This window comes from Ambystoma mexicanum, chromosome 8, assembly GCF_040938575.1.
Source record: "Ambystoma mexicanum isolate Mex_15411 chromosome 8, UKY_AmexF1_1, whole genome shotgun sequence".
NCBI lineage: Eukaryota > Metazoa > Chordata > Amphibia > Caudata > Ambystomatidae > Ambystoma > Ambystoma mexicanum.
The window spans coordinates 1381345675-1381364380 of NC_090929.1; the positions used below are offsets into that span (position 1 = coordinate 1381345675).

Genomic DNA, 18706 nt, shown 5'->3' on the forward strand with positions numbered 1-18706 from the left:
TCAATCTTTCTGAACACCAGGTGATTTGAGCTAATGAATGCTTCTAACAATGACCATAACCTTCTATCCTACACTATCAATCTCCAGCTAAAACAGCCCTCAAATGAGTCTGTCCTATCTGAGGTTTTTATTAATGCATCAAAAAAAGCCTGAATGTGGATCCTGAATAAAAAACACAATATTCAATGTTAAAATAGCTGAAATAGATTACTATCAACATCCCTTCTCCCCTTTGATGTTCTCTGAGACACTCTTTGTTGAACAAAAGTACATAACGAATGCTCAGCAGGATATGCGATCCAAAGGCTCTAGAATTCATAAACATCTTCCTGACTGAGAAGTAATTAATAAAAAGAGGGAATTGCATACTAAACTGTGCCCTCTACATAAGGATGGCCACTTATACCTCACACAGAAATCGAAACAGAGTTACAAGAGTTGACTGAACGTGCTTTGCGCTTTGGCTAACAAACAGACACACTCCAACTGAACCTCATTTCAGCCTACACCTGGATGGGCCATTAAACTAAACTTTATGCCTCCAAGAAGGGCAATACATATTGTGTCTCGATACAGAAATCTGACTGTTCTTGGTTTCTTCCCTTTTCATCTGAAGACACACTGATGAAAATTAGGAAATTGAAAAATTCTCAGTCCACGGGCCGTGACGGTCGCCCAAGCAGTGTAAAAGCATTCCATTTATGTGGGCTGATATTTTATTTACATTATTCCCCTGATTATATCAAGGAAGACGATTCCCACGTTATGGCAAACCACTTTTGTTGTGCCCATTTTTAAAAAAGGAGACGGGATGGATCCAGCGAATCATCGCCCTGTTACTGTGTTGGATACCAGCTGTAAAGTCTCCTCTTCTCCATTACTTGATTACATATTAGTTTGGGGCACTGGCGTTGATCTCTTGGACATTTTCCAGTTGGGTTTCCATAAAGACTTGCGTACGGGGCTTAACACGCTACTATTCACTCTGTTTATACGGCAATTCCTGGAGAAGAGCACAACGCTTTATATGGCATTTGTCAATTTGCCAAATGCCTTCAACAAAGTTAAAAGAGCCAAACTGTGGGGCAAACTAAAGTCATGGGGCATGCCCTCCGATTAATAATTCTGCAGAATTATTATGCATACCAACTCCTCCTTAAAAGTCTGTTTGGACAAATCACATACAACAACTGGAAATATGCCCATAACTGATGGGCTGCAGAAGGGCTTTGTGTTGGAGCCATCATTGTTTAATGTATATATTTTGGATTTACATTCTTGTTTATTTGCAACAAACTCTTAACCACCAAAAAATGGTTCTATCCTTTTGACCATCTTAGATTATGCAGATGATCTTATTCTTCTAGATAGAACCCCCATTGACCTCAAAGATGTATTAACACTTTGGAGGACTATTGCAACTAGAATTATTTGGTGATAAATATCAATAAAACAAAAATCCTTAAGATTACGAGTTCCAGGTAATTGTGAATGTATTATTTTTCGACATTAATATGTCTCGACATATGCTTATACGAGACTCCTTCAGGGTCAGGCAAGCATTATGGGAAATGGATTGGTGTTTAACCCTGAATTTGATCCCTACTTTTAAGTTACATCGTAATTTGGCCTTGAAAGAAAATTAAACAAATACTTTACTGCCGTACTTAATAAAATGCCCCTCAAAGTTTGTGATACATAATTTAATGAGAATCTGATGAAACCTCCATCTGACTGATGAAATTATTGGAGGTAAATCAAAACTCCAGTATCACTTAAGTTTGTGCAGACTATGTCGTCTCCCCAGTAGAATTGAGACACTTGAACATTGGTTCCTCTATTGTACATCTTAAAAACTTGAGAGTCTTGACTTTTGTTCACAATTCAATAGCCTTAAGCAAGGTGGCATTTTAGCAGCATATTCTGAATGGGTTTCAGATTCCTTTGATTATTGTATCGGTACAATTTATCGTATCAGTTTTAAAACTTGTATTATGCATATACTGTAATTTGTAATTGCTAGTAATTTGTTAATGATTTAGCAACATTTCGTATAGTAATATTCTAAATGACAATATACATTTAGAATATTACTATACGAAATATTGCTAAATCATTAACAAATTGCTAGCAGTTACATTTGACAGTATATTTTGACTTAATTTTGTAAGAATGTGTGAAAAGTTTGTTAAACTATAATACACAAATAAATAAAAAACGTGATTTTGTTATTTCAAGCTTACCTTTTAAGTCCTTTGTTGGTGCCCTCAGCCATGATAGTTTGAGCCCACTGCACATATCTTGAAAAAATGCCATAATTTTGGAGCATGATGGACTTCACAGAACATTTCCATCCAACTACTTATGTAGGCCATACCCACCTTCCCTTGTAAGAACTATTATTATTAGCATCCTGGAAGAGCGTGCTGGCCAGTGAGGATGCTTGGAATGTGGGTTGTACTCTATGGTACAAGCCTGCGTTCCAAGCAGTCTAGTTAGCCTGCGCCCCCTTCCATTGGCTTCCCTGCCTCCCATTCCCCCTTACCACTTAGCACTTGTGTAGTTTCCTAGACACCATTAGCACCCGTGTAGGGAACTATACAGGAGCTAATGGTGATATGCCCCTCGGCGGCGTGTCATTCTCCGCCCACTATTTCCAGCCACGAGGCCCTTCCCCGGATGGCAAAATCTTCTACTTTTTTCAAATGTGGGAAGGCAAAAGGGAACCTCTCCTTGTTGCCTTCCCACCACCCCCAAAACAAAACAAACCCCTTCCCTGGCCCCTTCCTTCCTCCCCACTTACATGCTGGACCGGAGCTTTGTGCTACGGTCCTAGCACTCCTCCCGCTACCGACTGACGCCATCGAAATGGAAACGGACTTAGTCCCTTTTTTCCCTATGGCGGCGGCTATCTTGCTTTTGGGGGTTTGGAGGGTACTCGGGATATTGCCGTTGCTTGCGCAGCCAATCTCCTGATGAAAAAAAGGAAAGCATTTGCACCCAGGATAAACCCCTGGGTGTGAATGGCTTTCACTCCAGCTGTGGGGGCGGACATGGCCTTTAATGGTCACCAGCCCTCGCCAAGGCTTAAGAAATCTAAGTAGGCAATCTCAGTGTCAAAGGTGCACCTGACTCGCTCCCACCTACCCTTTTCTGGAGTGAAATGGGCTGGTCCTATCTTTGCTGTAAATCTACAGTACTTGTCTGCTGAGAAAAAAAGAATGGAACAGCCCTGACCAATTGGCCATTGAATCCTCCAATGATGCTCCTAGGCATTCCACAGCATTTGAGCATTTAATACCAAAAAAGAGAATGAAGTTGGAAATGGTTGCACTGTCCTTTTCTGGTGGGCATTGAAGGGAAATGTAACACTGACTGTCTCCTTGACAGGATTAAAACAAGAATCTTGACACATGTAGAAACAAGCATCCTTCTTCTGTTCTCTGCCTTCTGTAGGGGAGGCCTGCTTGACAGGCAAGGTCCTCTGTCAAGATGTGAGCAGTCTAATAAATAAACCTTCAACTGTGTACGTGGACTACTAACCTGTCATTTGCTGCAGCCTTTACCTAAGCATAAGGTAGCACAGAAAAGGGACACAGTCTTCATATTGAGGCCTTAGGGGGTGCTGGCTTTGTGCTAAAGCTGTTCCAGAGATTTTCAGGGAAATGTCACTTGTTTGCTTTTCCTTTTTGTACTATCGAATGTTTGTTTAATATCATTGTCATACAATGAAGAGCAACAGACTAGTGTTGTTATTTCACTCTTACCTTATTTCAAATGAGTTCCTGTAATAGAAAATCACCTTGATGTGATGAGTGAATAAATGAGTCATGAACGAAAGGGACATTGACTCCCCTCTAGTCAACAACGACGACGATTAAACAGCAACTGTTATGAAGCCTTGCCTGAGAAGCCATAGGGGACAGCCAGGTCTTTGTGCAATTTTAGAAGCCTGCATGGAGCAAGTAGGTGGGGCTTTGCACCCGTCTTATGAATTTTCATTACACAGATGACCCGGGTGGAAAAGGCAGGGCCAGATTGGCCAGGGGGAGATATCCAATCCTGGGAGAGACAGGAGAATTTAAGCATGGAACAGGATGCAGGAAGTGTATTTTTGGGGTGGGGGTAAGGTCAGAGGTGGAGGTGGAGGATGACCAAAAGACCAGCTGGAGGAGCAGCAGAGTGTGGAGATGAGTTGTGGAACAGGTGAGGTATTGGCTTAGGATTGAGAGTGGTTCTGCAGTCTGAGTGTGCGTATTTGTGTGGCAAGTGTGTAGGTAAAGTAGTGTGAGGAGTGAGTGTGAAGCAGATGATACAGATTGGATAGAATGACTAAGTAGTGGTGTTGAGGAGGGAGGAGTATTGGTTTGGAGGCAGTAGTAGTGGTGGTATGGAGGAGGGAATAGTAGTAGTAGTGTGGTGGAGGAGGAAGGACTGTGGAGGATGGAGCAGCAGTTGTACAGGGTGGGATAAAATTAAAGGATGGAGGTGAGACATGGGAGGAGTGAAGCATCGGGGGATAGAAGACTGGTGGGAGGAGTGAGGCAGAGACACTATACAGTAATAGTAGAAGGGTAGCTACTTATACATCACTAGGCACCTGATTATCTCAATCTATGTGATCACTGCGCTTCGCTTAACTGCACCGATGAAAATGTTGACGCCATTTATGGCTCGGCGAGGGTGATCAAATAGATCACTTTACCCACACTGCATACCTCTACCCCACCCCCCATCCCACTTATCTTCATGGCGGCACACTTCTGTGCGCACCCCAGACTCCCTGCTATCCCTGTGACGTCGGTTCCTTCCACTTGTGTGGGTCGGAGGTGATGCTGCAGGTGCTTTTATACATTTTTTATTTTTTAAACTTTGTTGTCCCCCACTTACCAAAATGGTAAGTGGGGGACACCCCCGCAGCCCCCGACTCCTGTTACTGCTGCCAAGGAGAGTGTGGGACACCTGCGAAACCCCCACTCTGCTTGGGGGCAGTAATGGGAGTCAGTATTTTGTGCACCACCAAAGTCACAGTGACTGCGGGGGCGCACCAATGAGGGCGACATTATGGAGTATTTCCAATTATCTAACCAAGTCTTGTGACATTAAATACTTTGAGGATGCTCAGGCACTTGTTCGACCTCTCACACCATTTATATGTTTATAATTCAGGATAGAGGGCGCTAGAGGGCCAACCAAGATGGCAGCACTTTAGCGAGCTCCTGCAAGGCCTGAAATTAATCGGCCATCATCCTGCCCTAATCGGTATCACACTGCCCTGACCACACATTATCCTGGCGGCCCCACACGCACTCACCCGGGCCTCGCCCCCTCTCCCCCGGAACCAAAGGCCAGCAAACTCGGAGATGGCCTGAGACCCGGCGAGAACCCGGCGGAGGTGTTCCGCCGGCCCCCGGCATGCTCCCGAAGAACGAGGCAGCGGGGAGCGTTGGTGGGTTGTGACCGAGACCGGTGGTGTGAGTTTCCCGCCTCCCCCCGCGACAACAGACCCGCGATGCAGCACCGGTGGCAACAGCAGCCGCGGTCACCCAGTGGCCATAACCAGCACCGCAGAGCAACGAAAGACACAAGCTTGCAACAGGCGGGAGAATCGTGAGACGTGACAAGGACGCCCGCTCTCTCCCGGCATGTCCCCCCCCACGGCCACCCAGCGCAGCACATGAGACCTGGAAGCCGTGGCTGGCAGCCCCCCCAAGCCACAGCAGACAGGCAAACTCTGGAGAGACGGCTGAAAGCAGGGGCAGACACTCCACGGCCCACCTAAACTCTCAGGTATGAAGCACGCTGGGAGCACACTCACCTTATCACATGCGCCCCCGCTGAAATCCCCGCTCGCACCCATTGACTGCCTCCAGATCCTTACTGCATCTCCTCAAACAGCTGCCCTCTGCCACAGGAAAGCACCATCCAGATAAGAGCACCACGCTGAAGATCCCCCTTTCTTCGGTGTAGGGGGGCGGAGAGCGCCCACGGCCCTCTGAACTCTTCCTGAGTACTTAAAGAAGCGGCCCCCTGCGCTTCACCACCGGGTGGGTTAGCCTGCCTCCCCCACCCACCTCGAACTTTCCCTGGACCTGCAAAATAACGATCCCGATCAGTGACAAGCGCCTTAACCACCGTCCTTATCCCAGCAGACACCACTACCCCATAAACCACCCTGACACAGAGCACACAACGCCTCATCTTGTGGAGGCCACCGGCACCTGGGTAACCACCTACCGGCATCGCACTCCACACAGGGACGCGTACCCTCCAACCCAATGGGGAAAACGGACAGATCCCAAAGAAAGCTGACTTTCGAGGCTCCAGGAGGATTCAGAGCCACGTCCGACAGCACACATCAGATGGACGAGGGAACCTCCTCCACGGACATTAAGGGCCTTCTGTTAGATCTCAAAGCAGACATAGGGAGTCTAAACAACAAAATGGACGGACTCTCCTCGAAGGTAGATCTCCTACAACACCGAATGGACACCCATACAGAGCGCCTTAACGAGGTAGAACAACGCATGTCTAATCTAGATGACGGCACAGCAACCCTAGCAGCTAAAATCACCCAACTTGAATCCCAAATGAAAGCAGCCAACGCCAAGTGTGAGGATTTGGAGGGTCGCTCCAGACCAAATAACATTAGAATTGTTGGTGTGAGGGAACATCAGATGCAATCCAAAATGGAGGACTTCGTAGAAGCCCTTTACACCACCCTCTTCAACCAAGAAGCCCTCTCCCACATGTTTGTGGTGGAGAATGCTTACAGGATCCCATCCTCTATACCCATCCCAGGAGTGCCCTCCAGCCAGTAATAGCCAGACTGCTAAATTACAAGGACCGAGATACCTTTCTACGACTGGCCAGAGAAAAGGGTGAACTACACCATGACGGAGACAGAATACACTTTTATCCGGATTTCTCCCCAGCAGTCCAGTCACAGAGGAGATCCTTCACCTCCATCAGACAAAGGCTTGAAGAAAATCAAATCACCTACTCTATGCTCTTCCCAGCGCGTCTCAGAATCCAACACAAGGAAAAAGTCCACTTCTTCCAGACACCGGAGGAGGCCAACCTATTCCTAGACAGAGTGGGATGTACCGGGCGAGAACCCAATCAAGCATGAGCACAAAGAGAAAGAATACACAGAAATCCGCCATAACCAACATGTGGTCAACGATGTGAAAATCTGCATGTAAAACACAGCATCCTTACCGAAATAAATGCAGGAGCTAAGTACTCCAAGGCCAGGCAACTTGGTAAGCCCCTAATGCCCCTTGCACAGCAAAGTTATCTAAACAGTTTATTGTTAATGGGTGGGAAACCAGGTGGCGACACGCACCGTTGCGGTTCGGCCCCCGATGGAGTAAGCAAACGGGTCAGTTGGGGGTTGCCCGTGTAAGGAAGGAAGTTCGAAAATGGGATTGAGAATGCACCTCCGATCCGCTACCCCCCCACCACCCCACCCAAGACACCAAGCAGCACCGGACACCCTCCCCTGAACACCTTGGAAACTACCAGCAATCAGCAGGGTGTGCCATCCACAGCGCCCTGGAACTCCGCAAAACGTACTTAACAACAGCAGCTCAAACATCCACACTGAACAAACAATTCAAAGTCGCTACATGGAATATTAGAGGAGGCAACCTCCCCTCTAAAACAAGAAAGATCCTTCAATATTTAAAGAGGCACGAAGTAGATGCCACTATGATTCAAAAAACACACCTACTCCCTGGGAAAGAACACCAAGGGGCCATCATACGCCAGAGGAGTGGCTATCTTAATTAACCGACGGTCTGGCTTTCGGATGATAAACACTGAGAAAGACACCGAGGGCAGATCACTCTTAGTGAGAGGGATTATAGCAGGCAAAGAAATCGTCTTTGTTAACTCCTACAGCCCCAATGTGGACGGAACAAACAACTTTGACTGGGTGCTCACACACCTTTCAACACAAACCTCAGCAACGATCATCTGGTGGGGCGATCTGAATACCGCCCTAGATCCCGCGAAGGATAGGTCCCGGAGCATGACACTACCGACCTCCAAAGCCAACCTCCAGGTACAGGAAAAATGCAGAGCCTACAACCTTGTAGATGCATGGAGACACAGTAATTGGGAGCAGCGAGACTACACGTTGCACTTGGCAGTACACAACACCAGCTCCAGAATAGATTACCTGTTTGTATCCTCCAGTGGCCCTCTCCACTGGGGACACTATCAAATTCTACCTAAAACCTTCTCCGATCACTCGCCAGTAACCCTCATATGTAGCCCGTCAGTCACCAAATCCCGCCTGCTGCACTAGCGCTTCAAACCTGGCTCTCTGCAAGACCAAGTGTTCGCATCTGAACTTCGTGGCGAAATCTCAACATTTCTGGGCACAAAACTGGGCACAGTAGCTTCTCCGAGCACGATTTGGGGCACGCTGAAGTGTTTCATAAGAGGTGTCTGCCTAGCCAAGGAGAACGGCATCCTTAAACTAATCCGTCAGGAACTCACCTCCAGCGAGGAAAGATTAAAGCAGCTTGAACTCGAGTACTCCACCACGAATGATCCACGCACCCAAGCAGCACTTAAAGAAGAGCTACAGACGTTCAGGACCATGGCGGAACGCGAAGTGAAATTCCTGGGCTGGAACAATCAAGTCCGGCAATACGGGGAACTCCAAAAACCCAGAGCTCTCCTGGCAAGACTGATCAATGCCGACAGGAAGCCGACGACAGTCGAAAGGGGACGCTCTAGACGAGACATGATAGTACACACAGATGAAGAAATAGCAGAAGAATTCAAAACTTTTTACCAGGACCTATACACCTCGAAATATAACTCAGACACTGACACCTTACACAGATACCTCAAAGACACTGAACTGTACTGGGTGGAAAGAGAGCAACGCGAACCTCTCAACGAATCCATCACATCAGAGGAAATAATCAAAGCCATCAAAACCCTTCCAAACACCAAATCCCCAGGGCCTGACGGCCTAACGGGAGAATTTTACAAAGCATTCGCTAACACACTGGCCCCCCTGCTTGCAGAGGTATACTGCGAGGCGTTGGAAACAGGTTCCCTTCCTCAGTCATCCCACGAGGCCAACATCATCCTTTTACATAAGACAGGTAAACCCCCGGAAGAGTGCGCATTATATAGACCCATATCCCTTCTCAACCTCGATAATAAAATACTGCTGAAAATACTCACAAATAGGCTGCTACCGCTGATGCCGGGCCTCGTGCTCGCAGATCAGGCCGGATTTGTGCCCGGTCGCAACACAACGTTCGGCATCAGGAGGCTGTTTGGTATAGTTGAGGCTCTAGATCGCACTCAGCAAGCCGTCGCAGTCCTGCTAGATGCCGAAAAGCCTTTGGATTCGGTAGAATGGCCCTTCCTATTTGCTGTGCTTACACAAATGGGCCTAGGCGCCACTTCATTAACCTCATCTCCCTATTATACAACAACCCCCAAGCTACCATATTATTGGGATCAGCGAGATCCTCACCCATCAAACTACAACAAGGCACCAGACAAAGATGTCCGCTTTCAGCGTTAATTTTCGCATTAATAATGGAACCTCTAGCGTCGAACCTGCGATCCCAACAACTCCATAGGGGCCTTACCATCGGCCCACACAGGCTAATTATATCCTTATATGCGGACGATGTAGCGCTATTTGTACACGATCCCGTTGAAAATCTTAATTCAGTCATGAGGGAAGTAATTAAAGTCGGCGCAATATCTGGCCTAAAAATCAATTTTACAAAATCGATTATATTCCCACTCACCCCAGCTACCAGAATATTCACGGACGATTATAACTTTGTTTGGGAGACCTCACGGGTACGCTACCTAGGGATATTGACGTCACTAAACTACGACGAGGTATGTCTAGATAACTATGAAGCAGTATTAAAAACACTACAGGAAAAAGTAAACCGATGGAAGTCCCTCCCGCTAACCTTGTGGGGAAGAGCCTCACTAGTCAAAATGGTGATCCTACCGAAACTACTATATTTATTCTCCAACATCCCCATTCTAATCCCACAATCCTTTCTAAAGAGAGCCAAAAGCCTAGTCCTCGAACTAATATGGGCAGGCAAACCAGCCAGGGTCGCTCACTCAACACTAATACTCCCAGTGTCCAAGGGAGGACTAGCCCTCCCAGACTTAGAGAGATACTTCTGGGCAGCTCAGGCACAGTTCCTTAGCTTCTGGTATGCCATGCACTTTATCAGACCTCACGTGCAAATAGAGCGGGCCCTAGCAACCCCCAACTTATTAAGGGCCGTCGTCATCAGTCAGCTCCCAGTTCCTATTAACACTATGAATGTAGTCCTCGCGACCTATGGGATATGGAAGAAACTTGCACAAAAATACAAAGTTCGGGTGAGATACTCTCCCCTTCTCCCAGCCAAATTCATTCCAGGGATCCCTCTGACCTCGGAAAGGGTTTTCCATCAATGGATAGAAAAGTGCAGATACATTCCCTTGGGGACCTGTTCAATGAAGGCACCTTCATCACACCCAACAAGCAACGGAGAGAGGAGGCAACACCACCCCTAGACACATTCATCTACTTTAGAACGAGATATACCCTTCAGGCACTATTCCCCACCTTCCGGCAACAACCTCCAAAATGGCAGCTATTACACAATGTGATCCAGGCACAGGGCGAAGGTAGACTCGTCTCATCCATCTATAAATCCATCTTAACGGACACAGTATCTATCAACATACGCACGAAAACCAGATGGGAGAGGTCCCTCCAACTAATGATTACGGATGAGGAATGGACATATATACTTCAACAAACCCAAAAAATAGCTCTCAACTCACGCCTCAAGCAAATGGACTTTAACTATCTACACCAGACATACTTCACCCCAGTTAAGTTAAAAAGAATAAACAACAACCAGACTCACCAGCAAAATGTGAAATATGTGGAAACCTAACAGCAGACTTTGACCACCTTGCGTGGGACTGTCCCAAGCTGACACCATTTTGGACCCAGGTCCTCCAAACCACAGCAGCAATAGTAGGAGAAGTACAGCCCATCCTGACGGCGGCACTGCTCGGGATGACGAAACAACTATCACCAGCAATAAGGAAACTGGCAGGATTACTGCTGACCCTGGCTCGCAGGAGGATCGCCATGTCTTGGGGTAGAGGACCACCCCCGACGGTGGCAAACTGGCATAAAGACATTCTCTACTGTCAGGATGTTGAGTCTGAGTTCATCAAGACCCTCCCCAAACACACACGTCCCCCCGATATCTGGGGGCCACTCGTGACATTCCTAATGAACGAGACAGACGAGAGCGCTTTATCCTCACCAGGAAGACACAGCACCCAAGACTTTGACTCTGCAACCTGTCAGAACACAGGAACCAGCACACTGTCAGATACGCACTGAGGAGGAAACAACACAATAACGACCTCGGAGGACTGGGGAGGGGGGAACGGCGAGGGGGGGCGGGTTCAGATGGCGCATGGGTAACTCACCCCAATAGGGGTGTGATTGTTATGTAACAGTTTATGAAAAAATCTCTACAAATAAAGTTCTTAAAAAAATATATATGTTTATAATTCTGAAACAATATACACAAAGTCAAAGTAGGTATTTCATGGGTTTCTGGAGTCGCATTAGTGATGGGGAGTATGTTTATTGATATTATTCGTAACATATTGCAAAGCGTCCTCTGGCGTTGAAAAGAAGTTAGCTTTGTTATTATGAATTATTTTCAATTTGGCTGGAGAAATCATCCCTACTGCACTTTACTTTTTCGTAATAGCTTCTGGGTTTTGTCAACATATTTCCTAGAAGATAGTACTATCAGGCTTTATATAGCCTGGGAATATAAGCTTGTAAAAATGATAAAATAGGTCTCCTTTTATTTGGCAGTGAGGAGTATACGATTATGGTCTCTATAGTTAAAGTTGCTGGCAATAATAGGTCTTGGTGGGAGGCCTAGTGGAGGGTGAAGGCCCAAGGAACTGTGGGAGAGATTTAATTTCACATTAACCTACCCTACAGTCTGAGCTTTTAAGTCTATTGCAGTATTATAGTTTAGCAAGCACTTATATTTGTCATCTTCTCTATTGTTAGAGGTTGACCATTTTTCAGCATCTTGGGACCTGAAGTCCTGAATTATCCCTTTAGGAAATGGTAAGTCCAATCAAACTAAAGGAATGCCACGTTTCTGAGAGGAGGGCGAGTTGAAGACAGCCCACTCTAAACACCACCTGGGTGGCACATCAGGTAGTGGCTGGGCCAATCCAGCTCATTGGCGCTCGGTTCTTGCATCTAAAACAATGGGCAGACCTTTTGACTTGCCACAAGGCATAGCAAGTTAAAGTAAAGAAAATGACGCAGAAGGCAAGATAACGGGGGGGGGGATATGTAAGCTTAGTTAAGGAAGTGGGGGAAAGGGGGAGTTGAAGAGAAACAGGACAGTTAGCGTCAGACAGGTTTAGGAGAAAACAGCAATCAGAGAGAGAGGTGAGAGTTGAGGGGGTTCGTCATGTAGGGTGTGAAGTGTGCTGCTTTGAAGAGTCAGAGGAGATGGCTGAGGTAGGAGCAAGTGTGAGAGGTGGTTCTCGCTAGTTGTGAGTAGGTAAGAACAACCGAAGAGGTAAGGGAGTAGAAACAAAGGAGGTGAAGATTGTGAGAAAGGCAATGGGTGGGGCAGGGTGCATAGTGCAAAAGGAGAGGCAAGGAGGACACAAGAAACCAAGAGAACTGCGAATACTGAAGATAAGATGAGTAATGGGTAAAGAGGCGAATAAAGGGCGCAGGGACTGAGAGATCTCTGTGGATTAAACAGAATGTCCGGCAAGCAGAGGTCCTCAGGAGAGGCCCAACAGGGAGGGAGGAAATCGGGATGGGGTGAAGCGAAAATGGTGAAAGTGGTTTGGGGCTCCAAAGGAGTAGAGAGCAAGATCTATGGAGGCCCAATGGAAGAGAGACCAGAGAAAAGGAGAATGAGGAATAAGAAAGAAGATGGTGAGCAAACATGAATCACAATAGTAAGAGAGCAACACCCCGCTTTAAGGACTTTAAGAAACAACCAATACTATGTAGATGGACACACAATTATTGCAGTACTCCTTGTGGCTAGGAGAGAGAGAGGGAGAGGGGAGTAGAATAGTAGCCTGGTGGAGTGGAAGGGGAGCTAGCTATGGGTCTTTACCCTTGCCAAACCTCTCTTTGCTGAGCCTCCAGGGCGAGTTCAACCGGACCTCAGTGAATGAAAGGCAGGAGTCCTAGCCTGTGGACAGCCAATCATTGCTGAAATAGGTCTTCACTGGCTCAAAAGCTCCAATTCCAATATGGAGCTCAGGTCAAAATGGCATCCACCATCTTGGAAGTGATGCAAAAGCAGAGAAAGAAAGAGTGGGTCTACTGTTGTCCTGCCTGGCCACTCCCATTGCTCAGCCCTCAAGCTGATCCTCACGGTGGAGGTATGCCTGTGCCCATGGGATGGGAGTCAGAGAAAGAAGCAGCACTTGGGAGCAATTTCAGGTGTTTACCTTCCAGCAAGAAGTGATGCGGCCCTTAACCTGCCTCTAGGCCTGCAGCCAGCCAACCGTGCCCGAACAAGGTCTTCTCTATCCCAAACAGCTCCATTTGCAATAGAGAGCACTGGTTATGTTGGTGCCCCCTCCCCATCTTGGAAGAGCGGCCAATGCCGAGAGAGCAAGAGCGGATGCGCTGTAACCCCTGCATGGCACGTGTCGCACTGAGCCCTCAAGCTGGTCCTCAGGGTGGAAGTAGGCCCAGACTGTAGTGGACTATGGGATGGGACACATGGAGAATCTTATTCATCTTAGTAATAGTATAAGGCTGACAAGGGAAAGTAAAGACCCAATCATATAGAGTGTAAAAACGGAAAACCAGGCAGACTGCAGCCCATGAAATGTAATTTATGGTTTTGTTAGTGAAATCCACCTTTTGCACACTTTTAGCACTGGGAGAAGACTGTCACTTGAGAAGTACAAAGATAAAGGGAACGGGTGAGGTGGTGTTCTTCACAAATGCCTCCAGAATGGTGGAGAATTGGTAATCAGAGAAAAGCAACTGTGTACATACATTTTTTGTTTTTCATCCAGTGAGTTCTTTTTTTAACTGAACCTAGTACAATAACAAATCTGTAACACGTATTTTCTAAATATGTTGAATTTCCGTGCATCGAAGGCTTCCCGGTCAGGATGGGCAACCTCAGCCTTCCCATCATATCTAAGACTCATCAATTACAGTTTGACGCCACTCTTTAAGCCTTCATGACCTCCCAATCCACATTGGTGGAAGCTCCCTTGATCTGAACTCCCTGTCCTTTGCCATCCACACCTCGGCCCTCTCTATTCACACGCCTTCCTCTGATCATTCACTCACTTCACCATATCAATGCCCTCCCCGCTCACCTATCACCAAGAGAAAGTTCAAACCTGACTCCATACTTAGGTCAAGTCCTCCCTTTAAACCAGATCTCCTTCGCTTGTCGACTCCATTAAACTGGCATTCACTGTCAACTCCTTTCACTTTCACTATTCTGCTCGCTCTTTTACCCCCTCTTGCCCTCAACCCCGGCCATTCGAAATTCGAGGACACCCATGCACTTCCACCTCTGCTGTTGTCATATATAGATCTCTCTCCACTTTCCTTGCTACTTACAAAAACTCCCTCCTTACACTTACTTTCCCCCCTAGTAAGATCTCAGTGACTGTCTAGATTATACTCTCTCTCCCCCTAAAAACTGCTTCCTATTCTCCCTTTCAGAAGACGACTTTGCCTCTTGCCTTTCCGCCAAAATTACAAATATATATTATAGCTTATCATATATATATATATATATGTGTCTCTTTAACTTTCTCTCTCTTTTGGCCCCTTTCATTTTATTGAATTTTTGAACTTGTGAACTTTCCAATGTGTGTTTCTATTTGTGAAAGGTTTTTAATACACCAACGCACAATAATATAAAATAAAAATAATTATACCATATGAATCCCTCTATCTCTCCCCATCTTTCTTTCTACCTTATATCACCCCACCCCACTTGTATCTATCTCACTTCTCCTCCTCTTCCTTTGTCAAACTCCAATCAATTCTCTACTCAGCTAACACACCAAACATGCCTGCTGACCCCTCTGCAAAACTATTAGAGAACTCGGACATAGCACCTCCTCACCCCTCTCCTCCTTCAACTTCTCTTTCCACTGATATTTGCTCTGCCTGCTTTAAAACAGCCACTGTGACCCAGTGCTGACCCCAACAACACTTCCTTCAGATGTTTATCTCTTCTGCTCCACCACTCAAACATCTCTTTTTAAAGATATATTCTATTTTGTTTTGTGTGACATGTATGGCCTAGTGGCGAATAAGTACATTTAAAAAAAAGAAGAAAAATCCTTCAGTGAGTTGTCTTCATCTGCATTGTCAGTGACCTTGAAGATCACACTCTTTGTGACCCCTTACTGCACCCACGCATTTCTCTAAGGTTCTAAAAACAGCCCACCGCTCCCTAATCCATATTGACCCCTCTGCTGCCTTTGACACTGTGGTCCATCCTTCTTTTATCCAAACCCACTCCTTCCTTGGCGCCAAAGGCACTGGACTCAGGTGGGTTACCTCATATCTCTCTAGTTAATCATGATCCATCTCCTAGGACTCTTAATACCACCTCCCACACACTCTTTCCTGTGGGTTTCCCCCGAAGGATCCATTCTGTGCCCAATCCTCTTCAAGCTCTATCCGACTTCCCTGGGCCAGCTCATAGCCTCTTACGGTTTCATACCACCTTTTTCCCATCCTTCACCCCTGCCACCTCTCCAAATGTCACCAGCTACCCCACAGCCATCAGTCACTGGATGACATTTCGCTGCTTGGTGCTGAACTCCAATAAAATAGAAAGTGTATTTCTTCCCACCGCCAGTGCTAATTCCTCTTTCAATCTTCCATCACTTCCCCTCCCAACATCCTCCCTCACCCAAGGCTTTGCAACTTTGGGGTTGTCTTTGACAGTGACCTTGTACTCCAACAGTTCATAATGGCCACTGCTGCCTCCGCTGCATGGGTCAACCCCCTCAACAGTGGATATAATTCCCCACCTCACCCACCACTCCGCTAAGGCATTAATTTCAATCAATTGTGGTGCTCAATAAATGTGATTACTGCTAAAATCTACTTCTCTGTCTCCCCCCTCCACTCCTTCTCTCCCCTCAGCAAGTCCTGAACTTTGCCACTCGCACCCTCCTCAACCTATCCTATGCCTCCCCACCTCTGTCCACCACCACCTGGCTGCCTGGCTCTTCCTTCTTCTTCTCTTCCTGTTCATCCATTGTCTTGACCCCCTTCACTTGCCGACTGCATCTCCCTATACTCCCCCTCTTGCACTGTACGTTGCTCCGCCCTCACTAACCTTTTTCTCCCATGCCTTTTGCGCCTGCTTCAGCTCTTTCTCCGTAATTGCCCCACTTCACTGGCACACCCACCCCGATATAAAAGCAATCCCATCTCTTAAGTTCAAGATCAGACCGAAGCTCTATCCTGCGAAGGGCCATCCCCCACTCGCCCCAGGTAACTCCAGTACACCCAAGCCACACTACCCAAGATACATATTCAGGTGCTTATATGCATGATATTATATATTGTGGCACTAGGCCTACATTACGTGCACTAACTACACCTAGTTCGTAGTCCATGTCCCAGGTTTCTGTATCGATGACCTGCACCTCTCATCAGCTGACTACTGGTTCCCATATGCCCTTCCTAGATTGCAAAAGCGCCCTTTTCTGGCACTGCCTTTGTCTCATGTGCTAGTCCTTTGTATGCCGTTTCCGACAGAAATGAAACCCTATCCTCACTAAATACAAAAATACAAATACAGAGCTTTTTTCCTGGCTACAGGTAAAGGTAATGCGAATTGGATGCTGCGCCGTCTGCTCTAGTTGGAATAACCTTTGTCTTTGTTTCTCCCCTTACAGTTTGCCGCGATAGGCCCAGCCACAGCTGAGGCCATGGCTGCTGAAGGTATCCCGGTGAGCTGCACTGCAAAATGTCCTACCCCACAGGACCTGGCTAGAGGAGTAGCAAAAGCCCTCCAGCAACAATAGTGAATGAACTCACCAGTTGTGGGAATAATTGGTCCATATTTGGTGGGATTGGAACTCCTATGCCTTGTACAAACAAAATAATAAAAAGTGTTTACTTTTTTAAATATTGGCTATGTGGATTATTCGTAATAGCATACTTCGTTAAATTGTAAGTAGAGTGTGGCTTGTCTACAGTCTTTGCATGTAGCTCTTTAGGTATTTCACCATCTAGTGTCTTCTACTGCAAACAACAGGCCTTTTTCCTCACCTGCTCATCTTTTCTCAACATTATCTTTTTTGCATTTTTGCAAATGTAGTATTCTTAATTGTGAATTGGGCTTTCTTGTGCCTAGACCATGCCTGCCGTTAAAATAATGCAATTCTAAGCAGTGGCCGAGGACACCATTTGGGCCCTGAAAACGTCTGCATGGCCCCACTGTTAGGGGAAGGGGCACTTGACATGAGGCAGCATGAAACATTGCCTTGGCCTAAAAACCTGTGTCCTGGTGCCGTGTTATAATATGTGCATGCAGTATATCAGCAGTTTGTAGTGTTAAGTGGTCTTCTATGGCACCACTTCTTTTTTGGTGGTCTCTTGGTGCATGTCTCGAGGAGGGAGATGTCTGTACTCTTTGTATATTGTTCATGGCGTAGCCCCGAAGTCCTGGCTAATGGCCATTGGTGTAACCAAGTCTAGAGCGTAGTAGGGTGAAGATTGCTGGTTTTCTACCTGGGAATCGTAGGTACGGCATTATATAACAAATGGGTATTAATTAGGTGAAAAGGCTGCCTTTTACTCTTGCCGTAACTTGTGGTTTGAGGGTGTGAGATGTGTTCATGAGAGGTATGAGTTATTTGACCCTCGGTCTGCTGGGGCATGGCCATTTCTTTTGTGCAAGGATTTGTTTTCGGGTTTGTCATTTTGAGGCTGTAAAACATGAGTTCAGTTTTATTTGGGCTCGCTGTCAGACAGTTGGTTGTGATCCACGTGTCAATCCGCGAGAGGCAATTGAAATGGTCCAGTTGATTTTCAGTTGGAGTTTGTGTTAGTTTGTGTGCAATTTGAGTATCATCTGTGTAAATCTAGCATAGCAAATGAGGCCGGCGTTGCTGAGGGTTTCCAGCAGTGTAGTGTCACGACTGTGGATCAACAGACAACTTGTGGCCAAGGTTATGATGCACCACATAAAGACTCTGTAAACCTAAAAATGAGGTAATGGAAACTCATTGTATGATGAGCAAATCTCTTTCTGGCGGAACTTAGGGGCTCATTATGAGTTTGGCCATATAAGGTAAACGTGGCAATAGCGGAATTACTGGCACTTTTACTGTACCGCCAAATCATGAGTCAGCGGTAATACTGTCACTGGTAATACCGTCTTTGGTAGTACAGTCAGCGGAATTTCCAGTATTACTGCAAAGATCCCAGAACGGTATTACTGTCATATTACAAGTTGGGGTATAGCAGTAATGCCATCCAAATTGGGCAGTAATACCGCCAAAAACGCAGTACAGTTACCTCCACCTAAAAGATGGAGGTAAACGCATACAGGTGATGGAAACAAGTCACAGGTGCATCCAACCCACTCAGTAGGAGTACATAAGGCGCACG

At 46.5% G+C, this 18706-nt stretch overlaps 1 protein-coding gene across 12 annotated transcripts in view; it reads left to right on the forward strand.

Annotated features, from left to right (window-relative positions):
• UROS (uroporphyrinogen III synthase) overlaps nucleotides 1–17219 on the forward strand; it is a 1119872-nt gene extending 1102653 nt beyond the window's left edge. For all 12 annotated transcript variants that reach the window (XM_069611496.1, XM_069611501.1, XM_069611504.1 and 9 more), the window contains one exon: nucleotides 16987–17219. In XM_069611496.1, the coding sequence (XP_069467597.1) occupies nucleotides 16987–17015 (29 nt within the window). In that variant the 3' untranslated portion in view covers nucleotides 17016–17219. The remainder of the gene's footprint in view (nucleotides 1–16986) is intronic.
• The last annotated feature ends 1487 nt before the right edge of the window (nucleotides 17220–18706 follow it).